The 25,678-nt window shown below is 44.8% G+C and overlaps 1 protein-coding gene across 3 annotated transcripts in view; it reads right to left on the reverse strand.

Annotated features, from left to right (window-relative positions):
• The window catches only part of LOC139565448 (synaptotagmin-C-like), a 51,029-nt gene that overhangs the window by 18,763 nt on the left and 6,588 nt on the right, over nucleotides 1-25,678 (reverse strand). For 2 of the 3 annotated variants that reach the window (XM_071385803.1, XM_071385804.1), the window contains exons 2-5: nucleotides 17,140-17,433; nucleotides 15,924-16,350; nucleotides 9,457-9,843; nucleotides 8,859-8,973 (exon numbers count right to left, since the gene is read on the reverse strand). In XM_071385803.1, the coding sequence (XP_071241904.1) occupies nucleotides 8,859-8,973; nucleotides 9,457-9,843; nucleotides 15,924-16,071 (650 nt within the window). In that variant the 5' untranslated portion in view covers nucleotides 16,072-16,350; nucleotides 17,140-17,433. Of the gene's footprint in view, nucleotides 1-8,858; nucleotides 8,974-9,456; nucleotides 9,844-15,923; nucleotides 16,351-17,139; nucleotides 17,434-21,065; nucleotides 21,181-25,678 lie in introns of all 3 variants that reach the window. The other variant, XM_071385806.1, reaches the window with a different exon arrangement.

Here is a 25,678-nt window from a genome sequence, read left to right on the forward strand (position 1 = left end):
AGGCCATGAATTCTGAACACATTCTCAATGATGATTTGTGCCGTCTCCTTAGCGGAAGGAAGCTTAGCGAGGGGAATGAAATGTGCCGCCTTAGAGAACCTATCGATAACCGTAAGAATCACAGTCTTCCCCGCAGACGAAGGCAGACCGGTAATAAAGTCTAAGGCGATGTGAGACCATGGTCGAGAAGGAATGGGAAGCGGTCTGAGACGACCGGCAGGAGGAGAGTTACCTGACTTAGTCTGCGCGCAGTCCGAACAAGCAGCCACGAAACGGCGCGTGTCCCGCTCCTGAGTAGGCCACCAAAACCGCTGGCGAATAGAAGCAAGCGTACCCCGAACGCCGGGGTGGCCAGCTAACTTGGCAGAATGAGCCCACTGAAGAACAGCCAGACGAGTAGAGACAGGAACGAACAGAAGGTTACTAGGACAAGCGCGCGGCGACGCAGTGTGAGTGAGTGCTTGCTTTACCTGTCTCTCAATTCCCCAGACAGTCAACCCGACAACACGCCCTTCAGGGAGAATCCCCTCGGGGTCGGTAGAAGCCACAGGAGAACTAAAGAGACGGGATAAGGCATCAGGCTTGGTGTTCTTATTTCCCGGGCGATAGGAAATCACGAACTCGAAACGAGCGAAAAACAACGCCCAACGAGCTTGACGTGCATTAAGTCGTTTGGCAGAACGGATGTACTCAAGGTTCTTATGGTCAGTCCAAACGACAAAAGGGACGGTCGCCCCCTCCAACCACTGTCGCCATTCGCCTATGGCTAAGCGGATGGCGAGCAGTTCGCGGTTACCCACATCATAGTTGCGTTCCGATGGCGACAGGCGATGAGAAAAGTAAGCGCAAGGATGGACCTTATCGTCAGACTGGAAGCGCTGGGACAGAATGGCTCCCACGCCCACCTCTGAAGCGTCAACCTCGACAATGAATTGTTTAGTGACGTCAGGAGTAACAAGGATAGGGGCGGATGTAAAACGCTTCTTGAGGAGATCAAAAGCTCCCTGGGCGGAACCGGACCACTTAAAGCAAGTCTTGACAGAAGTCAGAGCTGTGAGAGGAGCAGCCACTTGACCGAAATTACGAATGAAACGCCGATAGAAATTAGCGAAACCGAGAAAGCGCTGTAACTCGACACGTGACTTAGGAACGGGCCAATCGCTGACAGCCTGGACCTTAGCGGGATCCATCTGAATGCCTTCAGCGGAAATAACAGAACCGAGAAATGTGACAGAGGAGACATGAAAGGCGCACTTCTCAGCCTTCACGTAGAGACAATTCTCCAAAAGGCGCTGGAGTACACGTCGAACGTGCTGAACATGAATCTCGAGTGACGGTGAAAAAATCAGGATATCGTCAAGGTAAACGAAAACAAAGATGTTCAGCATGTCTCTCAGTACATCATTAACTAATGCCTGAAAGACAGCTGGAGCATTAGCGAGACCGAACGGCAGAACCCGGTATTCAAAATGCCCTAACGGAGTGTTAAACGCCGTTTTCCACTCGTCCCCCTCTCTGATGCGTACGAGATGGTAAGCGTTACGAAGGTCCAACTTAGTAAAGAACCTGGCTCCCTGCAGAATCTCGAAGGCTGACGACATAAGGGGAAGCGGATAACGATTCTTAACCGTTATGTCATTCAGCCCTCGATAATCCACGCAGGGGCGCAGAGTACCGTCCTTCTTCTTAACAAAGAAAAACCCCGCTCCGGCGGGAGAGGAAGAAGGCACCACGGTACCGGCGTCGAGAGAAACAGACAGATAATCCTCGAGAGCCTTACGTTCGGGAGCCGACAGAGAGTATAGTCTACCCCGAGGGGGAGTGGTCCCCGGAAGGAGATCAATACAACAATCATACGACCGGTGAGGAGGAAGAGAGTTGGCTCTGGACCGACTGAAGACCGTGCGTAGATCATGATATTCCTCCGGCACTCCTGTCAAATCACCAGGTTCCTCCTGAGTAGAGGGGACAGAAGAAACAGGAGGGATAGCAGACATTAAACACTTCACATGACAAGAAACGTTCCAGGATAGGATAGAATTACAAGACCAATTAATAGAAGGATTATGACATACTAGCCAGGGATGACCCAAAACAACAGGTGTAAAAGGTGAACGAAAAATCAAAAAGGAAATGGTCTCACTGTGGTTACCAGATACTGTGAGGGTTAAAGGTAGTGTCTCACATCTGATACTGGGGAGAGGACTACCATCTAAGGCGAACATGGGCGTGGGCTTCCCTAACTGTCTGAGAGGAATGTCATGTTTCCGAGCCCATGCTTCGTCCATAAAACAACCCTCAGCCCCAGAGTCTATCAAGGCACTGCAGGAAGCAGCCGAACCGGTCCAGCGTAGATGGACCGACAAGGTAGTACAGGATCTTGATGGAGAGACCTGAGTAGTAGCGCTCACCAGTAGCCCTCCGCTTACTGATGAGCTCTGGCCCTTTACTGGACATGACATGACAAAATGTCCAGCAGAACCGCAATAGAGGCAAAGGCGGTTGGTGATTCTCCGTTCCCTCTCCTTAGTCGAGATGCGAATACCTCCCAGCTGCATGGGCTCAGTCTCTGAGCCGATGGGAGGAGATGGTTGAGATGCGGAGAGGGGAAACACCGTTAACGCGAGCTCTCCTCCACGAGCTCGGTGACGAAGATCTACCCGTCGTTCTATGCGGATGGCGAGTGCAATCAAAGAGTCCACGCTGGAAGGAACCTCCCGGGAGAGAATCTCATCCTTAACCTCAGCGTGGAGTCCCTCCAGAAAACGAGCGAGCAACGCCGGCTCGTTCCAGTCACTGGATGCAGCAAGAGTGCGAAACTCTATAGAGTAATCCGTTATGGATCGATCACCTTGACATAGGGAAGCCAGGGCCCTGGAAGCCTCCTTCCCAAAAACTGAACGATCAAAAACCCGTATCATCTCCTCCTTAAAGTTCTGATAAACGTTAGAACTCTCAGCCCTTGCCTCCCAGATAGCTGTGCCCCACTCCCGAGCCCGACCAGTAAGGAGTGATATGACGTAAGCGATCCGAGCTCTCTCTCCTGAGTATGTGTTGGGCTGGAGAGAGAACACAATATCACACTGGGTGAGAAAGGAGCGACACTCAGTGGGCTGCCCAGAGTAACATGGTGGGTTATTAACCCTAGGCTCCGGAGACTCGGAAGACCAGGAAGTAGCTGGTGGCACGAGACGAAGACTCTGAAACTGTCCTGAGAGATCGGAGACATGAGCGGCCAGGGTCTCAACGGCATGACGAGCAGCAGACAATTCCTGCTCGTGTCTGCCGAGCATTGCTCCCTGGATCTCGACGGCAGTGTTGCGAGAATCCGTAGTCGCTGGGTCCATTCTTGGTCGGATTCTTCTGTTATGCTGGTGAATGAGGACCCAAAAGCGACGTAATAGTAACAGAGTCTTTATTCCAGTATTAAACAAATAATGATTCTCCTGGAATTATCAATGGTCAATCCAAAACAGGAAACTGAAATCCTCTCGTCAATAGAGAGGAACGACTGGAGACGCGACCACAGACTGCAGGTCGCTTCAGGAAGGCACTGGCCGTAGCTGACATAGACACCTGCTCACACGCAGCATCTGAAGAAGGCAAAGAACACGACAGGGCGGAACAAGGACACAGGAACAGCAAACATCAAACAAGAATCCGACCAGGCAGAAGCGGAAAACAGAGGGAGAAATAGGGACTCTAATCAGAGGGCAAAATAGGGGACAGGTGTGAAAGAGTAAATGAGGTCGTTAGGAGAATGAGAAACAGCTGGGAGCAGGAACGGAACGATAGAGAGAGAGAGCGGGAGAGGGAGAGAGGCAGGAGGAGAGAGAGAGAGAGAAAGAGGGAAAGAACCTAATAAGACCAGCAGAGGGAAGCACAGGGACAAGACATGATCAAAGACAAAACATGACAAGGTCATCTGATGCAGCACTCCATCACTCTCCTTCTTTGTCAAATAGCCCTTACACAGCCTGGAGGTGTGTTGGGTCATTGTCCTGTTGAAAAACAAATGATAGTCCCACTAAGCGCAAACCAGATGGGATGGCGTATCGCTGCAGAATGCTGTGGTAGCCATGCTGGTTAAGTGTGCCTTGAATTCTAAAAAAATCACAGACAAGTGTCACCTACAAAGCACCCCCACACCATCAGACCTCCTCCTCCATGCTTCACGTTGGGAACCACACATGTGGAGATCATCTGTTCACCTACTTTGCATCTCACAGAGACACGGAGGTTGGAAACAAAAATCTAAAATTTGGACTCCTCAGACCAAAGGACAGATTTCCAACAGTCTAATGTCCATTGCTCGTGTTTCATGGCCCAAGCAAGTCTCTTCTTCTTATTGGTGTCCTTTAGTAGCGGTTTCTTTGCAGCAATTCAACCATGAAGGCCTGATTCACACAGTCTCCTCTGAACAGTTGATGTTGAGATGTGTCTCTGAAGCATTTTTTGGGGCTGCCATTTCTGAGGCTGGTAACTCTAATGAACTTATCCTTTGCAGCAGAGGTAACTCTGGGTATTCCTTTCCTGTGGCGGTCCTCATGAGAGCCAGTTTCATCATAGCGCTTGATGATTTTTGCAAATGCACTTGAAGAAACTTTCAAAGTTCTTGAAATTTTCCGCATTGACTGACCTTCGTGTCTTAAAGTAATGATGGACTGTCATTTCTCTTTGCTTATTTGAGCTGTACTTGCCATAATATGGATTTGGTCTTTTACCAAATAAGGCTACCTTGTCACAACACAACTGATTGGCTCAAAGGCATTAAGAAGGAAAGAAATTCCACAAATTAACTTTTAACAAGGCACACCTTTTAATTGAAATGCATTCCAGGTGACTACCTCATGAAGCTGGTTGAGAGAATGCCAAGAGTGTGCAAAGGCAAATGGTGGCTACTTTGATGAATATCAAATATAAAATATATTTTGATTTGTTTAACACTTTGTGGTTACTACATTATTCCATATGTGTTATTTCATAGTTTTGATGCCTTCACTATTATTCTACAATGTAGAAAATAGTAAAAATAAATAAAATCCCTGGAATGAGTAGGTGTGTCCAAACATTTGACTGGTACTGTATACAAAGTGCATTCGGAAAGTATTTAGACCCCTTGATTTTTCCCCACATTTTGTTACTTTACTGTAACGGCAGCCTTCCTCCTCTTCGTCTGAAGAGGAGGTGTAGCAGGGATCGGACCAAGACGCAGCGTAGTTTGTGCTCAACATGATTTAATCAAGACGAATAGACGATAACGTGAACACTTACAAAATACAAAAATAACAAACGTGGCAACACTAAAACAAGTAAAACACACAAGAACTATGGTCAGAACGTGACATTTACAGCCTTATTCTAAATAAAATTCCCCTCATCAATCTACACACAATATGCCATAATTTCAAAGCAAAAACAGGTTTAGACATTTTTTCAAATGTATAAAAAATAAATAAAAATGAAATATCACATTTCCATAAGTATTCAGACCCTTTACTCAATACTTTGTTGAAGCACCTTTGGCAGAGATTACATCCTCAAGTCTTCCTAGGTATGATGCTACAAGCTTGGCACACCTGTATTTGGAGAGTTTCTCCCATTCTTCTCTGCAGATCCTCAAGCTCTGTCAGGTTGGATGGGGAGCGTCGCTGCACAGCTATTTTCAGGTCTCTCCAGAGATGTTCGATCGGGTTCAAGTCTGGGCTCTGACTGGGCTACTCAAGGACATTCAGAGACTTGTCCTGAAGCCACTCCTGCATTGTCTTGACTGAGTGTTTAAGGTTAGAAGGTGATCCATCGCCCCGGTCCAGGTCCTGAGCACTCTGGAGCAGGTTTTCATCAAGGATCTCTCTGTACTTTTGTACTTTGCTCCGTTCATCTTTTCCTCGATCCTGACTAGTCTCCCAGTCCCTGCTGCTGAAAAACATTCCCACTCCATGCTTCACATGGTTCCAGGTTTCCTCCAGATGTGACACTTGGCATTCAGGCCAAAGAGTTAAATCTTGGTTTCATCAGACCAGAGAATTTTGTTTCTCATGGTCTGTGAGTCTTTAGGTGTCTTTTGGCAAACTCCAAGTGGGCTGTCATGTGCCTTTTACTGAGGAGTGGCTTCCGTCTGGCCACTCGGATTGGTGGAGTGCTGCAGAGATGGTTTTCCTTCCTAAAGGTTCTCCCATCTCCAAAGGAGAACTCTGGAGCTCTATCAAAGTGACCATCGGGTTCTTAGTCACCTCCCTGACCAAGGCCCTTCTTCCCCAATTGCTCAGTTTAGCCAGGAGGCCAGCTCTAGGAAGGGTCTTCGTGGTTCCAAACTTCTTCCATTTAATGTAATGCCATGATGGAGGCAACTGTGTTCTTGAGGACCTTCAATGCTGCAGAAATTATTTTGTACCATTCCTCAGATCTGTGCCTGGACAAGGAGCTCTCGGAGCTCTACAGACAATTCCTTCGACCTCATGTTTTGGGTTTTGCTCTGACATGCACTGTCAACTGTGGGACCTTATATAGACAGGTATGTGCTTTTCCAAATCATGTCCAATCAATTGAATTTACCACAGGTGGACTCTAATCAAGTAGAAACATCTCAAGGATGATCAATGGAAACAGGATGCACCTGATCTCAATTTCGAGTCTCATAGCAAAGGGTCTGAATACTTATGTAAATAAGGTATTTCAGTTTTTTATTGTCACGATCGTCTTGCGGAGAGAGAGAGGACCAAGGCGCAACGTGTGCAAAATACATTCTCTTTTATTTTAGAGAAGGGAAAAAACACGTAACGAACACTATAACAAAACGAAACAAAACAACAAACGATCGTGAAGCTATAAACGTTAGTGCACACACAAGCTACAAACGTACAACATAGACAATTACCCACAAAACCCAAATGCCTATGGCTGCCTTAAATATGGCTCTCAATCAGAGACAATAAACCACAGCTGCCTCTAATTGAGAACCAATCTAGGCAGCCATAGACATACAAACACCTAGACAAGACACTGACCCATTAAACGTACAAACCTCTAGACAAACCAAAACACATACATTCCCCATGTCACACCCTGACCTAACTAAAATAATAATGAAAACAAAGATAACTAAGGCCAGGGTGTGACATTTATTTTGAATACATTTGCAAACATTTCTAAAAACCTGTTTTCGCTTTGCCATTATGGGGTATTGTGTTTAGATTTATGAGGGCAAAAAAGTATTTAATACATTGTAGAATAAGGATGTAACATAACAAAATGTCAAGGGGTCTGAATACTTTCCAAAGGCACTGTATAGATATAAACTCAGAAAAAAAAGAAACATCCCTTTTTCAGGACCCTGTCTTTCAAAGATCATTCTTAAAAATCCAAATAACTTCACAGATCTTCATTGTAAAGGGTTTAAACACTGTTTCCCATGCTTGTTCAATGAACCATAAACAATTAATGAACATGCACCTGTGGAACGGTCGTTAAGGCACTAACAGCTTACAGACGGTAGGCAATTAAGGTCACAGTTATGAAAACTTAGGACACTAAAGAGGCCTTTCTACTGACTCTGAAAAACACCAAAAAGAAAGATGCCCAGGTTCCCTGCTCATCTGCGTGAACGTGCCTTAAGCATGCTGCAAGGAGGCATGAGGACTGCAGATGTGGCCAGGGCAATAAATTGCAACGTCCGTACTGTGAGACGCCTAAGACAGTGCTACAGGGAGACAGAACGGACAGCTGATCGTCCTCGCAGTGGCAGACCACGTGTAACAACACCTGCAAAGGATTGGTACATCCGAACATCACACCATCACAGGTACAGGATGGCAACAACAACTGCCTGAGTTACACCAGGAACCCACAATCCCTCCATCAGTGCTCAGACTGTCCGCAATAAGCTGAGAGAGGCTGGACTGAGGGCTTGTAGGCCTGTTGTAAGGCAGGTCCTCAGAAGACATCACCGGCAACAACGTTGCCTATGGGCACAAACCCACGGTCGCTGGACCAGACAGGACTGGCAAAAAGTGCAATTCAATGACGAGTCACGGTTTTGTCTCGCCAGGGGTGATGGTCGGATTCGCGTTTATCGTCGAAGGAATGAGCGTTAGATCGAGGCCTGTACTCTGGAGCGGGATCGATTTGAGGGTCCGTCATGGTCTGGTGCGGTGTGTCACAGCATCATCGGACTGAGCTTGTTGTCATCGCAGGCAACGCTGTGCGTTACAGGGAAGACATCATCCTCCCTCATGTGGTAGACTTCCTGCAGGCTCATCCTGACATGACCCTCCAGCATGACAATGCCACCAGCCATACTGCTCGTCCTGTGCGTGATTTCCTGCAAGACAGGAATGCTAGTGTTCTGCCATGGCCAGCAAAGAGCCCGGATCTCAATCCCATTGTGCACATCTGGGACCTGTTGGATCAGAGGGTGAGGGCTAGGGCCATTCCCCCCAGAAATGTCCGGGAACTTACAGGTGCCTTGGTGGAAGAGTGGGGTAACATCTCACAGCAAGAACTGGCAAATCTACCGACTGTTACTTTTGATTTTGCCGCCCCCCCTTTGTTCAGGGACACATTATTCCATTTCTGTTAGTCACATGTCTGTGGAACTTGTTCAGTTTATGTCTCAGTTGTTGAATCTTGTTATGTTCATACAAATATTTATACATGTTAAGTTTGCTGAAAATAAACGCAGTTGACAGTGAGAGGACGTTTCTTTTTTTGCTGAGTTTATAGATAGATAGATATATCACATCCTGCATATTTTAATCAATTACACACAAATTCACTACATATACCATAACCTCTTTGTAATCACCGACACAGAGAACACACACAAACAAACAAGCACACACACGTAGTACAGTACTGACCGTGCAGTGACCTGCTGCTGGGAGTGGGCGTTGGGCATGTCTTTGTGGGGTGGGGCGGCTCCCCCCTCAGTGGTGGGGGGCAACTCTGGAGACGTCTGGCTCAATTTAAGATTCCCTAGACCACAGACCAGAGAGAAAAGGGATAGAGAGAGAGAGAGAGAGAGAGAGAGAGAGAGAGAGAGAGAGAGAGAGAGAGAGAGAGAGAGAGAGAGAGAGAGAGAGAGAGAGAGAGGACAATACAGAAAAAGGAGTTTAGAAGGGGGATAGAAAGAAGAAAAGAGGTGTTTGTATAGAAGGTGAAGCTGGTTCTACTGTAGAGAGATTGTTGTGTCTTATTTCTTCAGTTTATGGGTCGGTTGTAGTGCATTTAGCAATGTGCTGCACCATTTCAAGATGTGTTAATAATACTCTGGCTAGACATACCGTCAGTGGAGTTAAAATGTAATATAGTACAGAACATTTTGTAGATATAAATATATGTTGCTATAGTACAATACTTAAAACATCGACCACGGCATTATATGACGCAAACTTTGTACACATGCTATAATAAAGCCACTTCAGTATCAGTGGGGTGAGATCAGGCGTTCCTTCTCACCAGCGTTGTTGGGGTAGGAGTCCATGTCCAGGTAGGAGTGTTCCTGGGTCTGTTCCGGGCCTCCCACCACGCCCCCCACCCCCTGGCCACTCTCCACCCCCACCAGGTCAGAGAAGTGGGGGTGATGCTGCTGGGGCTGGGCCAGGGAGGGGTAGAGTGAGGAGTGGGACGCCTTCCTCTGCATGACAGGAGGTAGGAGGGAGGCCCCCCCACTGCCGCCCATCCCACCCACGCCCCCGGGCATCAGCCCCGATGTCAAGCTCAGGCCCCCACCCTCCTTGTCTCGCCATGGCAACCAACAGAGCTTCCAGGAGACAAAGAGAGAGACTGAGAGAAGGACGATCCCGCAGAACGTCACGATCACCGACAACAGGCTGACAGAGATCTCTGGAGGACGAGAGGAGAGAGGGAAGGATGGAGAGAAGAGAGACAGAGAGACAGACAGAGACAGAGGGTGAGTTTGTTTCAGGCAATGATGGATGAAGACTCAATACTTCAACCTCATCATCTAAAATACCAAAAAGCCTCATGTCACATTAATCAGTATCCTTCACATAGTTTATTCTCTCAATTAATCCTCCTTTTTCCACTCCTCATCACAAATAGCCCCTATCAGCCCAAAATCCACTAAATCCCACATCATCAGAGCAGAGGGACAACACACTGTGAGCGTAATGTGATATGCCGCTTCAAATGCTAATATACCCATTTTGAATATGGCAGCTTAAACATGAACAAACGTTGGTGGACTGATAACACCACAATAAAAATACTAACACCCACAATGATATTTCCTGTGATGTGATTAGGCCTGTGCTCGTGGTTATGAGCTTTTAATCACTGATGGCTAAAAGATTTTGTCTGAGGGGAAATGGGGGGGAGGGGATGAGTCATCCTGGTGAGAAAAAAATAAGTAAAAAAGCGGGGTTTCAGCACCAGTCTGGTGGACAGCTCCTCCAGCCCTATCCAATATACAGACCAGAGGCCTGCCAATCACCTGAGGCCATTGTCTGGGTGTAGAGCGATCAGTGTTGGACCTGGAGAATGTCTCTCTTTATCTGTCTTTCTATCGCTCTCTCTCTTTTTGTCTGTCCATCTCTCTATTTTTCCTTCCCCATCCCTCTCTTTCTATCACCCTCTCTATCTCTTCCTATCCCTCTTAATCTTTCTGTCTCTCAGTCTCCCAATCTTTCCTTCCCCCTCTCTCTCTCCCTCTCTTCATCTCTCTTTTTTGTGTATCTGTTTATCTAGCTTTCCTTCCCCCTCTCCCTTCCTTTCCCTGGCTCTGTCTTTCCTCGATTCAATCCGAAGTGGCTTTGTGGGCATGACAAAGACACAAACATTGTTCAATCATTCAAAAGATATTGAAACTATATCTATTTTACTTTTATTTAACTAGGCAAGTCAGCTAAGAACAAATCCTTATTTTCAATGACAGCCTAGGAACAGTGGGTTAACTGCCTGATCAGGGGCAGAATGACAGATTTGTACCTTGTCAGCTTGGGGATTTGAACTTGCAACCTTTTGGTTACTAGTCCAACGCTCTAACCACTAGGCTACCATGCCGCTATAACTCACTGACAACGAGACTGAGAGTAAATGAGTAAATTAGACAACAGCAGCCAGTGCGAGGCACTCCTCTAACCCCCTAGGGTGCATCTCCTGCAATTCTCTACGCCTTCCTTCTGTCTCTCTCTCTCCATCTCTTCCCCCTTTCTTTAGTCTTCTCTCACATCCTCCATTGCTCTCCTTTTTCCATGCTGTCTCATTTTGCATCTCTCTCCTCCATCTCTCCCCCTATTCTCCTTCTCTCTCTCCCTTCTTTTCTCTCCTTCTCCCGCCCTTTCTCCATCATTCTTCCTCTCCTCTCCTTCTCTCTCTCTCTCTCTCTCTCTCTCTCTCCTCTCGCTCACTGTGGTGAATTATTCATCAGTCTATGTATGACATTAATCAGCACTTGTTCAAAGGATATGTTCAGAGACAAAGAGGGAGAGGGGGAGAGGGGGAGAGCGAGAGAGAGAGAAAGAATGAGAGAGAGGTGGGAGGGCATTGATGTATCACTGTGGAGAACATGACACAGATGGAGAGAGAGAGAGAAAGAGAGAGAGCGAGAGAGAGAGAGAGAGAGTGAGAGAGAGTGAGAGTGAGAGAGAGAGAGAGAGAGAGAGAGAGAGAGAGAGAGAGAGAGAGAGAGAGAGAGAGAGAGAGAGAGAGAGAAAGGAGCCCTAAGGGGGAGAACAGAGGTGTAACGAAAGAGATGGTGGGAAAGAAAATGAGCGGGGGAACGAGAAAGGAAAAAGGGAAGAAGAGATAAGGACAGAGGGAATATGTGTAGAGCATGATAAGAGAGAGAGGGAGATTCTGAGAGAAGAGAGGGGGGAGAGGAGGGGAGAAAGGCTGTAGGGGTGGGCCAGATAGAGACAGATTGGTAACCATGTTGAAACAGACATATTGGCTGACTGGTCACATTCAGCCTCTCCATCTACACCTCCAGTACACCCAGAAGGATACAGCCAGGTTAATATAGTCACCATTTACCAACATGCCACGCCACAGAAGAAAACAAAAAGAGATAACGATGGAGAGAGAAAGAACGAGAGAATGAATGATGGAGAGAGATGGAGGACAAACAAGGCAACGAGGATTTAGAGAGAGAACTAAAGAGGGGAGGGGTTTAGGACGGTAGAGAGAGAATAACAGTGTGTGTGTGTGTCTCTGCATGCGTGTGTTTGTGCATGTTTGTGTGTGGCAGCTCAGGGGGCATAGATAAGACAGGGCTGTGATCAAGCGTGTGTGGGGGAGGGGCTGTCAGCGGGAAAATGTTGCTTATTCATTAGTCTTTCAGGAGGTCAGGTGCTCAATACTGATCCCCATAGGTCAGTCCTAATCCACACAGCCTAACCGATAACATGTGTGTGTGTGTGTGTGTGTGTGTGTGTGTGTGTGTGTGTGTGTGTGTGTGTGTGTGTGTGTGTGTGTGTGTGTGTGTGTGTGTGTGTGTGTGTGTGAGGGGGGTAGCTTGGCGGAGGCAGGCGGGGGTGGTTCTTCTGAGACAGAAACCCAGCATGGGACAGATTGACACCGGCTGTCAATCAGTAAGTGATGTATCCGACTGGGAGTTTTTCAGGCAGAACATCAAACAGCTCACACCCACCCTGCTTACACAAGCCATTGATTGACAGACAGGCGGCGGATGGCGGATCCTGTACTGCCCAGAGGCCCTTGCTTTGGTTTATCACGTCATTACCCAGAGGCTAGCCGCTAACGCCTCCCACCAAACCCACTGCATGATGACATCCTGCACTGTGTCACACAAATCTCTAGGTGCTCCATGCAGCAGATCGGGCCTAATCTACACTACAGCACACTGATCCACACGCATCCCCTCTAATCTCCACTACTGCACATTTCTGCCACCGCTCCAAAACCTCTCCATGAGAATCCACACAGGACCAGAATGCTGCTGGGACTGCAGCTAGCTAGCTCCACCACTCATCCACTCTGCTGTGTAGAATTAATTCAAAGGGATCTGGGACGATGCTCCATATTTACAATTAGCCAGGTTGGGATTGCACTTGGACTCATTGGTTTGCCCTATAAACAGAGGGCTGGACCTTCGTTATCAATTTGGAAATGTCTCATGAATATTTCAAAGTGTTCCGGAGGTGCCCTGATTAGTTGTGGGAGTGCTAGCCAGCCCCTCAGGGCAACCCTGGCATCGGAACCCAGATAATATCTCTTCTTCAGGATATTCTGCTCTATCCCACAATACACATTACTATGGCCAGGTGTTTTTCCTGGGATTTTTTCCTGCTAATGTCACTTGGACAGAAAAACCTCCACGTCCTGTACATGGTTAATGATTCCTGTATGTTCCTGTATGTTACTGTATGTTACTGTGTTGTTAATGATTCATGTATGTTACTGTATGTTACTGTGTTGTTAATGATTCATGTATGTTACTGTATGTTAGTGTGTTGTTAATGATTCATGTATGTTACTGTATGTTACTGTATGTTAGTGTGTTGTTAATGATTCCTGTATGTTACTGTATGTTACTGTATGTTAGTGTGTTGTTAATGTTTCATGTATGTTACTGTGCTGTTAATGATTCCTGTATGTTACTGTATGTTACTGTATGTTAGTGTGTTGTTAATGATTCCTGTATGTTACTGTATGTTACTGTATGTTAGTGTGTTGTTAATGATTCCTGTATGTTACTGTATGTTACTGTATGTTAGTGTGCTGTTAATGATTCCTGTATGTTACTGTATGTTACTGTATGTTAGTGTGTTGTTAATGATTCCTGTATGTTACTGTATGTTACTGTATGTTAGTGTGCTGCTAATGATTCCTACATGTTATTGTATGTTACTGTGTTGTTAATGATTCATGTATGTTACTGTATGTTACTGTGTGTTAATGATTCATGTATGTTACTGTATGTTACTGTGTGTTAATGATTCATATATGTTACTGTATGTTACTGTGTGTTAATGATTCATGTATGTTACTGTATGTTGCAGTGTTTATAATGATACCTGTTTGTTACTGTATGTTAGTGTGTTGTTAATGATTCCTGTATGTTACTGTGTTGTTAAGGATTCCTGTATGTTACTGTATGTTACTATGTTGTTAATGAATCCAGTATGTTACTGTGTGTTAATGATTCCTGTATGTTACTGTGTTTTTAATGATTCCTGTATGTTCCTGTATGTTACTGTGTTGTTAATGAATCCAGTATGTTACTGTGTGTTAATGATTCCTGTATGTTACTGTATGTTCCTGTATGTTACTGTGTTGTTAATGATTCCTGTATGTTACTGTGTTGTTAATGATTCCTGTATGTTACTGTATGTTGCAGTGTTTATAATGATTCCTGTATGTTACTATATGTTACTGTGTGTTAATGATTTGTGTATGTTACTGTATGTTACTATGTTTATAATGATTCCTGTTTGTTACTGTATGTTAGTGTGTTGTTAATGATTCCTGTATGTTACTGTGTTTTTAATGATTCCTGTATGTTACTGTATGTTACTATGTTGTTAATGAATCCAGTATGTTACTCTGGTAATGATTCATGTATGTTACTGTATGTTAGTGTGTTGTTAATGATTCCTGTATGTTACTGTATGTTACTGTATGTTAGTGTGTTGTTAATGACTCCTGTATGTTACTGTATGTTAGTGTGTTGTTAATGATTCCTGTATGTTACTGTATGTTAGTGTGTTGTTAATGATTCCTGTATGTTACTGTGTGTTACTGTGTTGTTAATGATTCCTGTATGTTACTGTATGTTAGTGTGTTGTTAATGATTCCTGTATGTTACTGTATGTTAGTGTGTTGTTAATGATTCCTGTATGTTACTGTATGTTACTGTATGTTATCGTGTTGTTAATGATTCCTGTATTTTACTGTATGTTACTGTGTTGTTAATGATTCCTGTATGTTAATGTATGTTAGTGTGTTGTTAATAATTCCTGTATGTTCCTGTATGTTAGTGTGTTGTTAATGATTCCTGTATGTTACTGTATGTTACTGTATGTTATCGTGTTGTTAATGATTCCTGTATTTTACTGTATGTTACTGTATGTTACTGTGTTGTTAATGATTCCTGTATGTTACTGTATGTTACTGTATGTTACTGTGTTGTTAATGATTCCTGTATGTTACTGTATGTTATCGTGTTGTTAATGATTCCTGTATTTTACTGTATGTTACTGTGTTGTTAATGATTCATGTATGTTACTGTATGTTAGTGTGTTGTTAATGATTCCTGTATGTTACTGTATGTTACTGTATGTTAGTGTGTTGTTAATGTTTCATGTATGTTACTGTATGTTACTGTGCTGCTAATGATTCCTGTATATTACTGTATGTTAGTGTGTTGTTAATGATTCCTGTATTTTACTGTATGTTACTGTGTTGTTAATGATTCCTGTATGTTCCTGTATGTTGGTGTGTTGTTAATGATTCCTGTATGTTACTGTTTGTTTGTGTGTTGTTAATGATTCTTGTATGTTACTGTATGTTAGTGTGTTGTTAATGATTCCTGTATGTTACTGTATGTTACTGTGTGTTAGTGTGTTGTTAATGATTTCTGTATGTTAGTGTATGTTAGTGTATGTTAGTGTGTTGTTAATGATTCCTGTATATTACTGTATGTTACTGTATGTTAGTGTGTTGTTAATGATTCCTGTATGTTACTGTATGTTAGTTTGTTGTTAATGATTCCTGTATATTACTGTATGTTACTGTATGTTAGTGTGTTGTTAATGATTCCTGTATGTTACTGTATGTTAGTTTGTTGGTAATGATTCCAGTATGTTACAGTATGTTAGTGTGTTGCTAATGATTCCTGTTTGTTACTGTATGTTACTGTATGTTAATGATTCCTCAATGTTACTGTATGTTAGTGTATGTGAATGATTCCTGTATGTTACTGTATGTTACTATGTTGTTACCTGTTTCGTGCTGCTGTCCCCTCATCATGTAGACGAAGTCTCGGCAGCTGGCTTCATGGCTGTCCTTCGCTGAGGAGTGTAAGCACAACTCCTCCACCAGAGTGAGCGCCTTCTTACACAGGTGGTCTTCATCCCAGTCCCCCGACATCCTCCAATCCGCATTGCACTTCCACCCGCAGTCAACCAATCACAGCACAGCCCTCGCCGCCCTCACCAAACGGACGGCACCTGGGTGAGAAGAGGTTCAATCCGGCCACGTTCCTTGGAGGGTCTGGAGAAATGGGTGGGGCCGGTGGAGATTGGACCAATCCAGGAATAAGGGGAGGGGCTCTGTCAGACGCTGTCTACTTAGGCGGGGTATAGCAGAGACCCTCCATGACTGACACGCCCATAAATGTGTGAGCCAAACCCACCCCTTTGTCTTTTCCTGAGAGGAATGAACGGGAAAGATTAGGAAAAAGAAGATGAAAGACGATGTATAAATAGGTACTGTTATCATTGTACCAATTGGTGACAGATTTTCATGCAAATATTCTCAAATCTGCATAAAACAATATGTGCATTTTCCCACCAGAGGTGAGTTTCCATCAAACTAACCCATTGTGGATAAAAGTCTCTGTGTGATAAAAAATAACTTTTGTGGTTAAGTTCCCATGTACCGGATAAAACATGTACATTAAATGGGGTACAGATGGTTTTGTAACAAAAACTGTTGCGATAAATAGCAAACCTGGCCAATCTGGTTTAGGCGCATGCTCTCTAGACAAGTTCACTGATATGATAATTGGCAGCCAAGCACCGATCATCATATCCCCAGAATTCAAATAATAGCCTACCCTCGATATTTATCTTCTTGGAAATTTGCATGATCAACGTGCACTTAACCACCATGTGAAGTTCATGATCTGCCTGTAAACCTTTCCTGCTCTTCCATGTCGTGGTGGTAGGTCATCATGTGACTCCAAGTTTATTTTCCATATGATGGTTATTATATCAATATTTGCGCATGAAGGCGTTCCCGTTACCATTTCTCAGATAACTAATTTTACAGACACAAAAAGATCCCAACATGTCGAATGAACAAATTGTCTGTCGGACATTTCCTGTTTCCATCAGCCTTTGACTTTTTTATACGTCAGGTAATTCATCTGCGTTTAATGGTTGGATGCAAACCTGGTTTATGGTACATTTTTATTTCTGTTTTATGTCAACATACCTGTATTAGAGTTGTTTGTAAAGCCTAGGAGTCCCTGTCATGTTTGAAATGTCTTCTCCACCAAGATACAGCTGAACAACACTTGGTTATGCTTCCAACAAATTCATAACCTTATACTAGTTTGTGTTTTTCTTTTTCTAATGTCACAGAGATAGGGATAGCTCTAACAGCATTTAGAGCACGGTTCAGCTCTGGGTAATGTAGTTCCAAGCGGATTCAATGGAATGCAGTAGTTTTCCTGGTTTTCCTCCAACCTAGATTCATAGAATGTCTTATAAATGGCTCCAACATCACCTGAAAGACAATGACAACACATTACTGAATGAGGTCAAGGACAAAATCCACAGAGAATGTGATAGAGATTGTATTACAATGGTTACACATGGGTATTACATTGAATTTGTCTCTTGTTGTTTGGATGCTCTTAGTAGTACACAGAATGCCAAATCCCAGGACTATTAGTGTTTCAGTGCACAGACAGACAGACGTTCTGTCCTCTTTGTCCTTTTGTCAGAGAACTCTATTTCCAGAGCTCCTTAACATTCTCCCTTTGTTTTGAACTCATTCTGTCTCCAAAAAGCAGGTCAATGCCCCAACTTTCTGTTTCTCTATAGCTCTCTCCCTTTCTCACGGTCTGTGTGTCCGCAGGGATATATGGTAGAAATATGTCTATAAATACATAAATTAATGAATGTCTACATTCTACATTACTGTAATCACATCTGGCGAATAAGATATCTCATCAGTTAGGGGTCTGCCGCCAGAAGGTCTAACGAGACTTCGTATCAGCGAGAGGTAGGCCCACTCGTCCAATGAGAACCCTGTTCGGCCAAAGGAACATCTATTTATCATTTGATGATTCTGGTTCTGTGAAATGTCAGCATCAGTCTCGTGTAGTGACTGGCAAAGTGTTGCTTATATGTCCATCTATCTCCCTGGCAAAGTGTTGCTTATATGTCCATCTATCTCCCTGGCAAAGTGTTGCTTATATGTCCATCTATCTCCCTAGCAAAGTGTTGCTTATATGTCCATCTATCTCCCTGGCAAAGTGTTGCTTATATGTCCATCTATCTCCCTAGCAAAGTGTTGCTTATATGTCCATCTATCTCCCTGGCAAAGTGTTGCTTATATGTCCATCTATCTCCCTAGCAAAGTGTTGCTTATATGTCCATCTACCTCCCTGGCAAAGTGTTGCTTATATGTCCAACTATCTCCCTGGCAAAGTGTTGCTTATATGTCCATCTACCTCCCTAGCAAAGTGTTGCTTATATGTCCATCTATCTCCCTAGCAAAGTGTTGCTTATATGTCCAACTATCTCCCTGGCAAAGTGTTGCTTATATGTCCATCTATCTCCCTAGCAAAGTGTTGCTTATATGTCCATCTATCTCCCTGGCAAAGTGTTGCTTATATGTCCATCTATCTCCCTAGCAAAGTGTTGCTTATATGTCCATCTATCTCCCTAGCAAAGTGTTGCTTATATGTCCATCTATCTCCCTGGCAAAGTGTTGCTCATATGTCCATCTATCTCCCTAGCAAAGTGTTGCTTATATGTCCATCTATCTCCCTGGCAAAGTGTTGCTTATATGTCCATCTATCTCCCTGGCAAAGTGTTGCTTATATGTCCATCTATCTCCCTGGCAAAGTGTTGCTTATATGTCCATCTATCTCCCTGGCAAAGTGTTGCTTATATGTCCATCTATCTCCCTGGCAAAGTGTTGCTTATATGTCCATCTATCTCCCTGGCAAAGTGTTGCTTATATGTCCATCTATCTCCCTGGCAAAGTGTTGCTTATATGTCCATCTATCTCCCTGGCAAAGTGTTGCTTATATGTCCATCTATCTCCCTGGCCATCAATCCATCAATCCATCACAGCATTAAGAAGAGACACATTTCAATCAGGACAAGACTCAGGACAGGACATGTTGGTGCCATTTCTCCTTCCTCATCTCTCTCTCTCTCTCTCTCTCTCTCTCTCTCTCTCTCTCTCTCTCTCTCTCTCTCTCTCTCTCTCTCTCTCTCTCTCTCTCTCTCTCTCTCTCTCTCTCTCTCCCTCTCTCTCTCTCTCTCTCTCTCTCTCTCTCTCTCTCTCTCTCTGTCTCTCTCTCTCTCTCACTCTCTCTCTCTCACTCACTCTCAAACACACTCTTTCTCTGCCATTTCTCCTTCCTCATCTCTCTCTCTCTCTCTCTCTCTCTCTCTCTCTCTCTCTCTCTCTCTCTCTCTCTCTCTCTCTCTCTCTCTCTCTCTCTCTCTCTCTCTCTCTCTCTCTCTCACTCACTCTCTCTCTCTCACTCCCTCTCTCCCTCACTCACTCTCAAACACACTCTTTCTCTGTATCTGAAAACTTCTGATAGGCATATTAGGCCCGTCAATTTGTCTGGATCAGGTTCAGAAAGGAAACTCAGACTAAACAAGGTCCATTTATCTGTCCATCTCAGCTCGCTCCATTGTAAAAAATGAGTCTGAGATTAGCGTATTAAAACGCTACCCCCAACCCAACACCCCGGTCTGTATCCCCGCTCCCCTCCCCTCCATCCAGACTGAGATAGTAAATCTTTCTGAGTGTGACTTTAAAACCCAGCATATCTCAATCTGAGGAATGGCTGTCTGGCACCAAACTGGTCCTCTCAAATGCCAGCAAGAACATCAGGGGGAGGCAGGAAAAGAGAGGGGAGAGAAAGAGAACGTGTATGGATGTGTATGTGAGAGAGAATGAGATGGTATGAGAAAGAGGGGAGAGAAAGAGAACGTGTATGGATGTGTATGTGAGAGAGAATGAGATGGTATGAGAAACAGGTGAGAGAAAGGAGCGATATGGACATTAGATGAAAGGAGGGAGAGGAGATGAAAGGTAAGTAGAAAGGAATGGAAAAATGTGGAGCAGGAGGCAGTGTTGGTGACATAGCAACAATAGTAATCAAGGTCTGGCTGTGCAATTTACTAGAAGCTAAATATTTACAGAGCCTCATTATTTACTGATAAATACGCCTTCAGACACGTACAGACTCATCTCTTCCTCCATACAACACCCTATACTGAGACGCTCACAGCCACAAAGGAACACAAACCTCCCACAGACATTCCATTGACTGCTGCCCTGTTTTAAATCAATAACCTTAGGCAACCAATACACCAACAGAGACCGGTCAACCAGTAAGGTCACTGTCCAAACGCACTACAGCGACTGGACAGCAGGAAAGGTAATTGTCTAATCACACTACAGAGGCTGGAAAACCAAGGACGTGCTCTGTCCAATCACAATAGACAGACTAGGCAACCAGGAAGGTCACTGTCCAATCAAACAACAGAGAATAGGTAAGCGGTGTGAGGTCACTGTCCAATCACAAAATGGTGGCTGCATTGCAAGTAAATTCACTGCTCAAACACCCAACATGGACTGGGGAACCAATAAGGTCACGTTCCAATCACAAAACATTAATCTGGCACCAGTAATGTCACTGTCCAATCAGAGACCCCCTCCAGCTAAACACATTTAACATGTGATGAATGATGTGGACTGAAAGTGCACCTATGCACTGGTTTTAGGCCAGATGTTTCTTTGGGCCTACAATGTGTGAGGCTTGTATTTGCTTTGGGACAACTGATTCTGGGCATGCTCTCAGGGGCCTTCTCTCTCTAGAGTGTGATGGATCTCTGAGGTTGTGCCAGTTTGTTAAGAAAAGCCGAAAAGGCAGAAGAGGAGGAGAGGAGTGAATGTGTGAACTGTGACACATTGAAAGCCAAAAAGCAGGTATTTCACACACAGGGAATCATAGGAGAGGAGCGTAAATCTCAGTTCATTCACTTGGTTTCCTCTTCAAAGGAAGGCAGCACACCTGAGTCTGACACAGTATGTCTCTCATACAGAATACGTTCAACATCACAGCTTTGCATTATGTCAAAACTAGTATAATATCACATTACCTGCTGTGTAGCGACTATTATGCAGAGATGGTAACGTCAGCACGTCCTTTGAAATATTCCACTTTATTTCACATCAGACGTCACTCTTTCTTGAGGGACTTCACTTTTCCTTTCACTGCAACAGAAGCGGTGAATTCGACCAAAGGGCTAAGCAGTTTGGATTCATTTCAGAGTTCAATCAAACATTTGGACGGGTTTAGAAGATTTCATTTGCTCCTTCTCATATGCACGGCTGACTTTCACTCTACAGGCTCAGCAACTGTTACCTTTTAACAGAATTCCTTTGCTATTCGAAGTAACGATCTGTCTGAAAAACGACAACCTATGTGTTTGAGTGAGAGAAAATGTAAATGAGCAAAGACAGGTTGTGTGAAAATGTGCACGATGCAAGAAGAGACAAAGAGAGGTAATCCCTGAGGTACGGCTAATGGAATGTTTCAGCTGCATCTCAATGAAGCTGATGAGATTATTTTCTATTAGCTCCCTCTTCTTTTTGTTTTCTTTTACCTGTAGAGTCATCTCAAATCTACCTCTCATTCTTTTCAGTAACGTTTTGCTTTCTCCTGAGGAAAGATGACCTATTATGATGTTACACATCTAGTAGCTTAAAAAGCAACAGGCTATTCCACCGTATGCAGAGTGTTTGATTAATTTTAGATAATGCATTTTCATAACAATATGGTTGTATAGTTTTCTATTTCACTACCTCACTTGAAAAAGCACAGCTCTGTTCTCTTCTCTTGAGCTCTTTAGTATACTGCCCATCTCTACTCTACTCTACCATCCTCTCCTCTACTCTACTCTACCATCCTCTACTCCACTCTACCATCCTCTACTCTACTCTTCCATCCTCTAATCTACTCTACTCTACCATCCTCTAATCTACTCTACTCTTCCATCCTCTAATCTACTCTACTCTACCATCCTCTACTCTCCTCTACTCTACCATCCTCTATCCTACCATCCTCTCCTCTACTCTACCATCCTCTCCTCTCCTCTACCATCCTCTACTCTCCTCTCCTCTACCATCCTCTCCTCTTCTCTACCATCCTCTACTCTACTCTACCATCCTCTCCTTTACTCTACCATCCTCTCCTCTAAAATCCTCTACTCTACTCTACCATCCTCTACTCTACCATCCTCTCCTCTACCATCCTCTACTCTGCTCTATCATCCTCTCCTCTCCTCTACCATCCTCTCCTCTACTCTACCATCCTCTCCTCTCCTCTACCATCCTCTCCTCTCCTCTACCATCCTCTACTCTCCTCTACTCTACCATCCTCTCCTCTACCATCCTCTCCTCTACCATCCTCTCCTCTCCTCTACATCCTCTACTCTACTCTACCATCCTCTCCTCTCCTCTACATCCTCTCCTCTACTCTACCATCCTCTACTCTCCTCTACTCTACCATCCTCTCCTCTCCTCTACCATCCTCTACTCTCCTCTCCTCTACCATCCTCTCCTCTTCTCTACCATCCTCTACTCTACTCTACCATCCTCTCCTCTCCTCTACCATCCTCTCCTCTTCTCTACCATCCTCTACTCTACTCTACCATCCTCTCCTCTACTCTACCATCCTCTCCTCTACTCTACCATCCTCTCCTCTCCTCTACCATCCTCTCCTCTCCTCTACCATCCTCTCCTCTCCTCTACCATCCTCTCCTCTACTCTACCATCCTCTCCTCTACTCTACCATCCTCTCCTCTACTCTACCATCCTCTCCTCTACCATCCTCTCCTCTCCTCTACCATTCTCTCCTCTCCTCTACCATCCCCTCCTTTACTCTACTATCCTCTTCTCTACCATCCTCGTATCTACTCTACCATCCTCTCCTCTACTCTACCATCCTCTCCTCTCCTCTCCTCTCCTCTCCTCTCCTCTCCTCTCCTCTACCATCCTCTCCTCTTCTCTACCATCCTCTACTCTACTCTACCATCCTCTCCTCTACCATCCTCTCCTCTACTCTACCATCCTCTCCTCTCCTCTACCATCCTCTCCTCTCCTCTACCATCCTCTCCTCTACTCTACCATCCTCTCCTCTACCATCCTCTCCTCTACTCTACTCTACCATCCTCTCCTCTCCTCTACCATCCTCTACTCTACCATCCTCTACTCTACTCTACCATCCTCTCCTCTCCTCTACCATTCTCTCCTCTCCTCTACCATCCTCTCCTCTACTCTACCATCCTCTCCTCTACCATCCTCTCCTCTACCATCCTCTCCTTTACCATCCTCTACTCTACTCTACCATCCTCTCCTTTACTCTACCATCCTCTCCTCTACCATCCTCTACTCTACTCTACCATCCTCTACTCTCCTCTCCTCTACCATCCTCTACTCTCCTCTACTCTACCATCCTCTCCTCTCCTCTATCATCCTCTACCATCCTCTACTCTCCTCTACTCTACCATCCTCTACTCTACCATCCTCTCCTCTACTCTACCATCCTCTCCTCTCCTCTACCATCCTCTACTCTCCTCTCCTCTACCATACTCTCCTCTTCTCTACCATCCTCTCCTCTACTCTACCATTCTCTCCTCTACTCTACCATCCTCTCCTCTCCTCTACCATCCTCTCCTCTCCTCTACCATCCTCTCCTCTACTCTACCATCCTCTCCTCTACTCTACCATCCTCTCCTCTACCATCCTCTCCTCTCCTCTACCATTCTCTCCTCTCCTCTACCATCCTCTCCTCTACTCTACCATCCTTTTCTCTACCATCCTCGTATCTACTCTACCATCCTCTACTCTCCTCTACCATCCTCTACTCTACTCTACCATCCTCTCCTCTCCTCTACCAGCCTCTCCTCTCCTGTACCATCCTCTCCTCTACTCTACCATCCTCTCCTCTCCTCTAACATCCTCTCCTCTACTTTACCATCCTCTCCTCTACCATTCTCTCCTCTACTCTACAATCCTCTCCTCTTCTCTACCATTCTCTCCTCTACTCTACCATCCTCTCCTCTACCATTCTCTCCTCTACTCTACAATCCTCTCCTCTTCTCTACCATTCTCTCCTCTATTCTACCATCCTCTCCTCTTCTCTACCATTCTCTCCTCTATTCTACCATCCTCTCCTCTCCTCTACCATCCTCTCCTCTACTTTACCATCCTCTTCTCTACTCTACAAGCCTCTCCTCTACTGTACCATCCTCTACTCTACCATTCTCTACTCTACCATACTCTCCTCTACTCTACCATCCCCTCCTCTACCATCCTCTCCTCTACTATACCATCCTCTCCTTTCCTCTAACATCCTCTCCTCTACTTTACCATCCTCTCCTCTACCATTCTCTACTCTACCATCCTCTCCTTTACTCTATCATCCTCACCTCTCCTCTACCATCCTCTACTCTACCATCCTCTCCTCTTCTCTACCATTCCCTCCTCTACTCTACCATCCTCTCCTCTACTTTACCATCCTCTTCTCTACTCTACCATCCTCTTCTCTACTCTACCATTCTCTCCTCTACTCTACCATCCTCTCCTCTACTTTACCATCCTCTTCTCTACTCTACCATCCTCTTCTCTACTCTACCATTCTCTCCTCTACTCTACCATCCTCTCCTCTCCTCTACCATCCTCTCCTCTACCATTCTCTACTCTACCATCCTCTCCTCTACTCTACCATTCTCTTTTCTACTCTACCATCCTCTCCTCTTCTCCACCATTCTCTCCTCTACTCTACCATCCTCTACTCTACCATCCTCTCCTCTTCTCTACCATTCTCTTTTTCTACTCTACCATCCTCTCCTCTACCATCCTCTCCTCTACTTTACCATCCTCTTCTCTACTCTACCATTCTCTCCTCTACTCTACCATCCTCTACTCTACTCTACCATCCTCTCCTCTACCATCCTCTCCTCTACTTTACCATCCTCTTCTCTACTCTACCATTCTCTCCTCTACTCTACCATCCTCTCCTCTCCTCTACCATCCTCTCCTCTACCATTCTCTACTCTACTCTACCATCCTCTCCTCTACTCTACCATTCTCTCCTCTACTCTACCATCCTCTCCTTTACTCTATCATCCTCTCCTCTCCTCTACCATCCTCTACTCTACCATCCTCTCCTCCTCTCTACCATTCCCTCCTCTACTCTACCATCTTCTCCTTTACTCTATCATCCTCTCCTCCCCTCTACCATCTTCTACTCTACCATCCTCTCCTCTTCTCCACCATTCTCTCCTCTACTCTACCATCTTCTCCTTTACTCTATCATCCTCTCCTCTCCTCTACCATCTTCTACTCTGCCATCCTCTACTCTTCTCCAGCATTCTCTCCTCTACTCTACCATCCTCTACTCTACCATCCTCTCCTCTTCTCTACCATTCTCTTTTCTACTCTACCATCCTCTCCTCTACCATCCTCTCCTCTACTTTACCATCCTCTTCTCTACTCTACCATTCTCTCCTCTACTCTACCATCCTCTACTCTACTCTACCATCCTCTTCTCTACCATTCTCTCCTCTACTCTACAATCCTCTCCTTTACTCTACAATCCTCTACTCTACTCTACCATCCTCTCCTCTACCATCCCCTCCTCTACTGTACAATCCTCTACTCTACCATCCTCTCCTCTCCTCTACTCTACCATCCTTACCTCTACTCT

The sequence above is a fragment of the Salvelinus alpinus genome, chromosome 36, assembly GCF_045679555.1.
Source record: "Salvelinus alpinus chromosome 36, SLU_Salpinus.1, whole genome shotgun sequence".
Taxonomy (NCBI): Eukaryota; Metazoa; Chordata; class Actinopteri; order Salmoniformes; family Salmonidae; genus Salvelinus; species Salvelinus alpinus.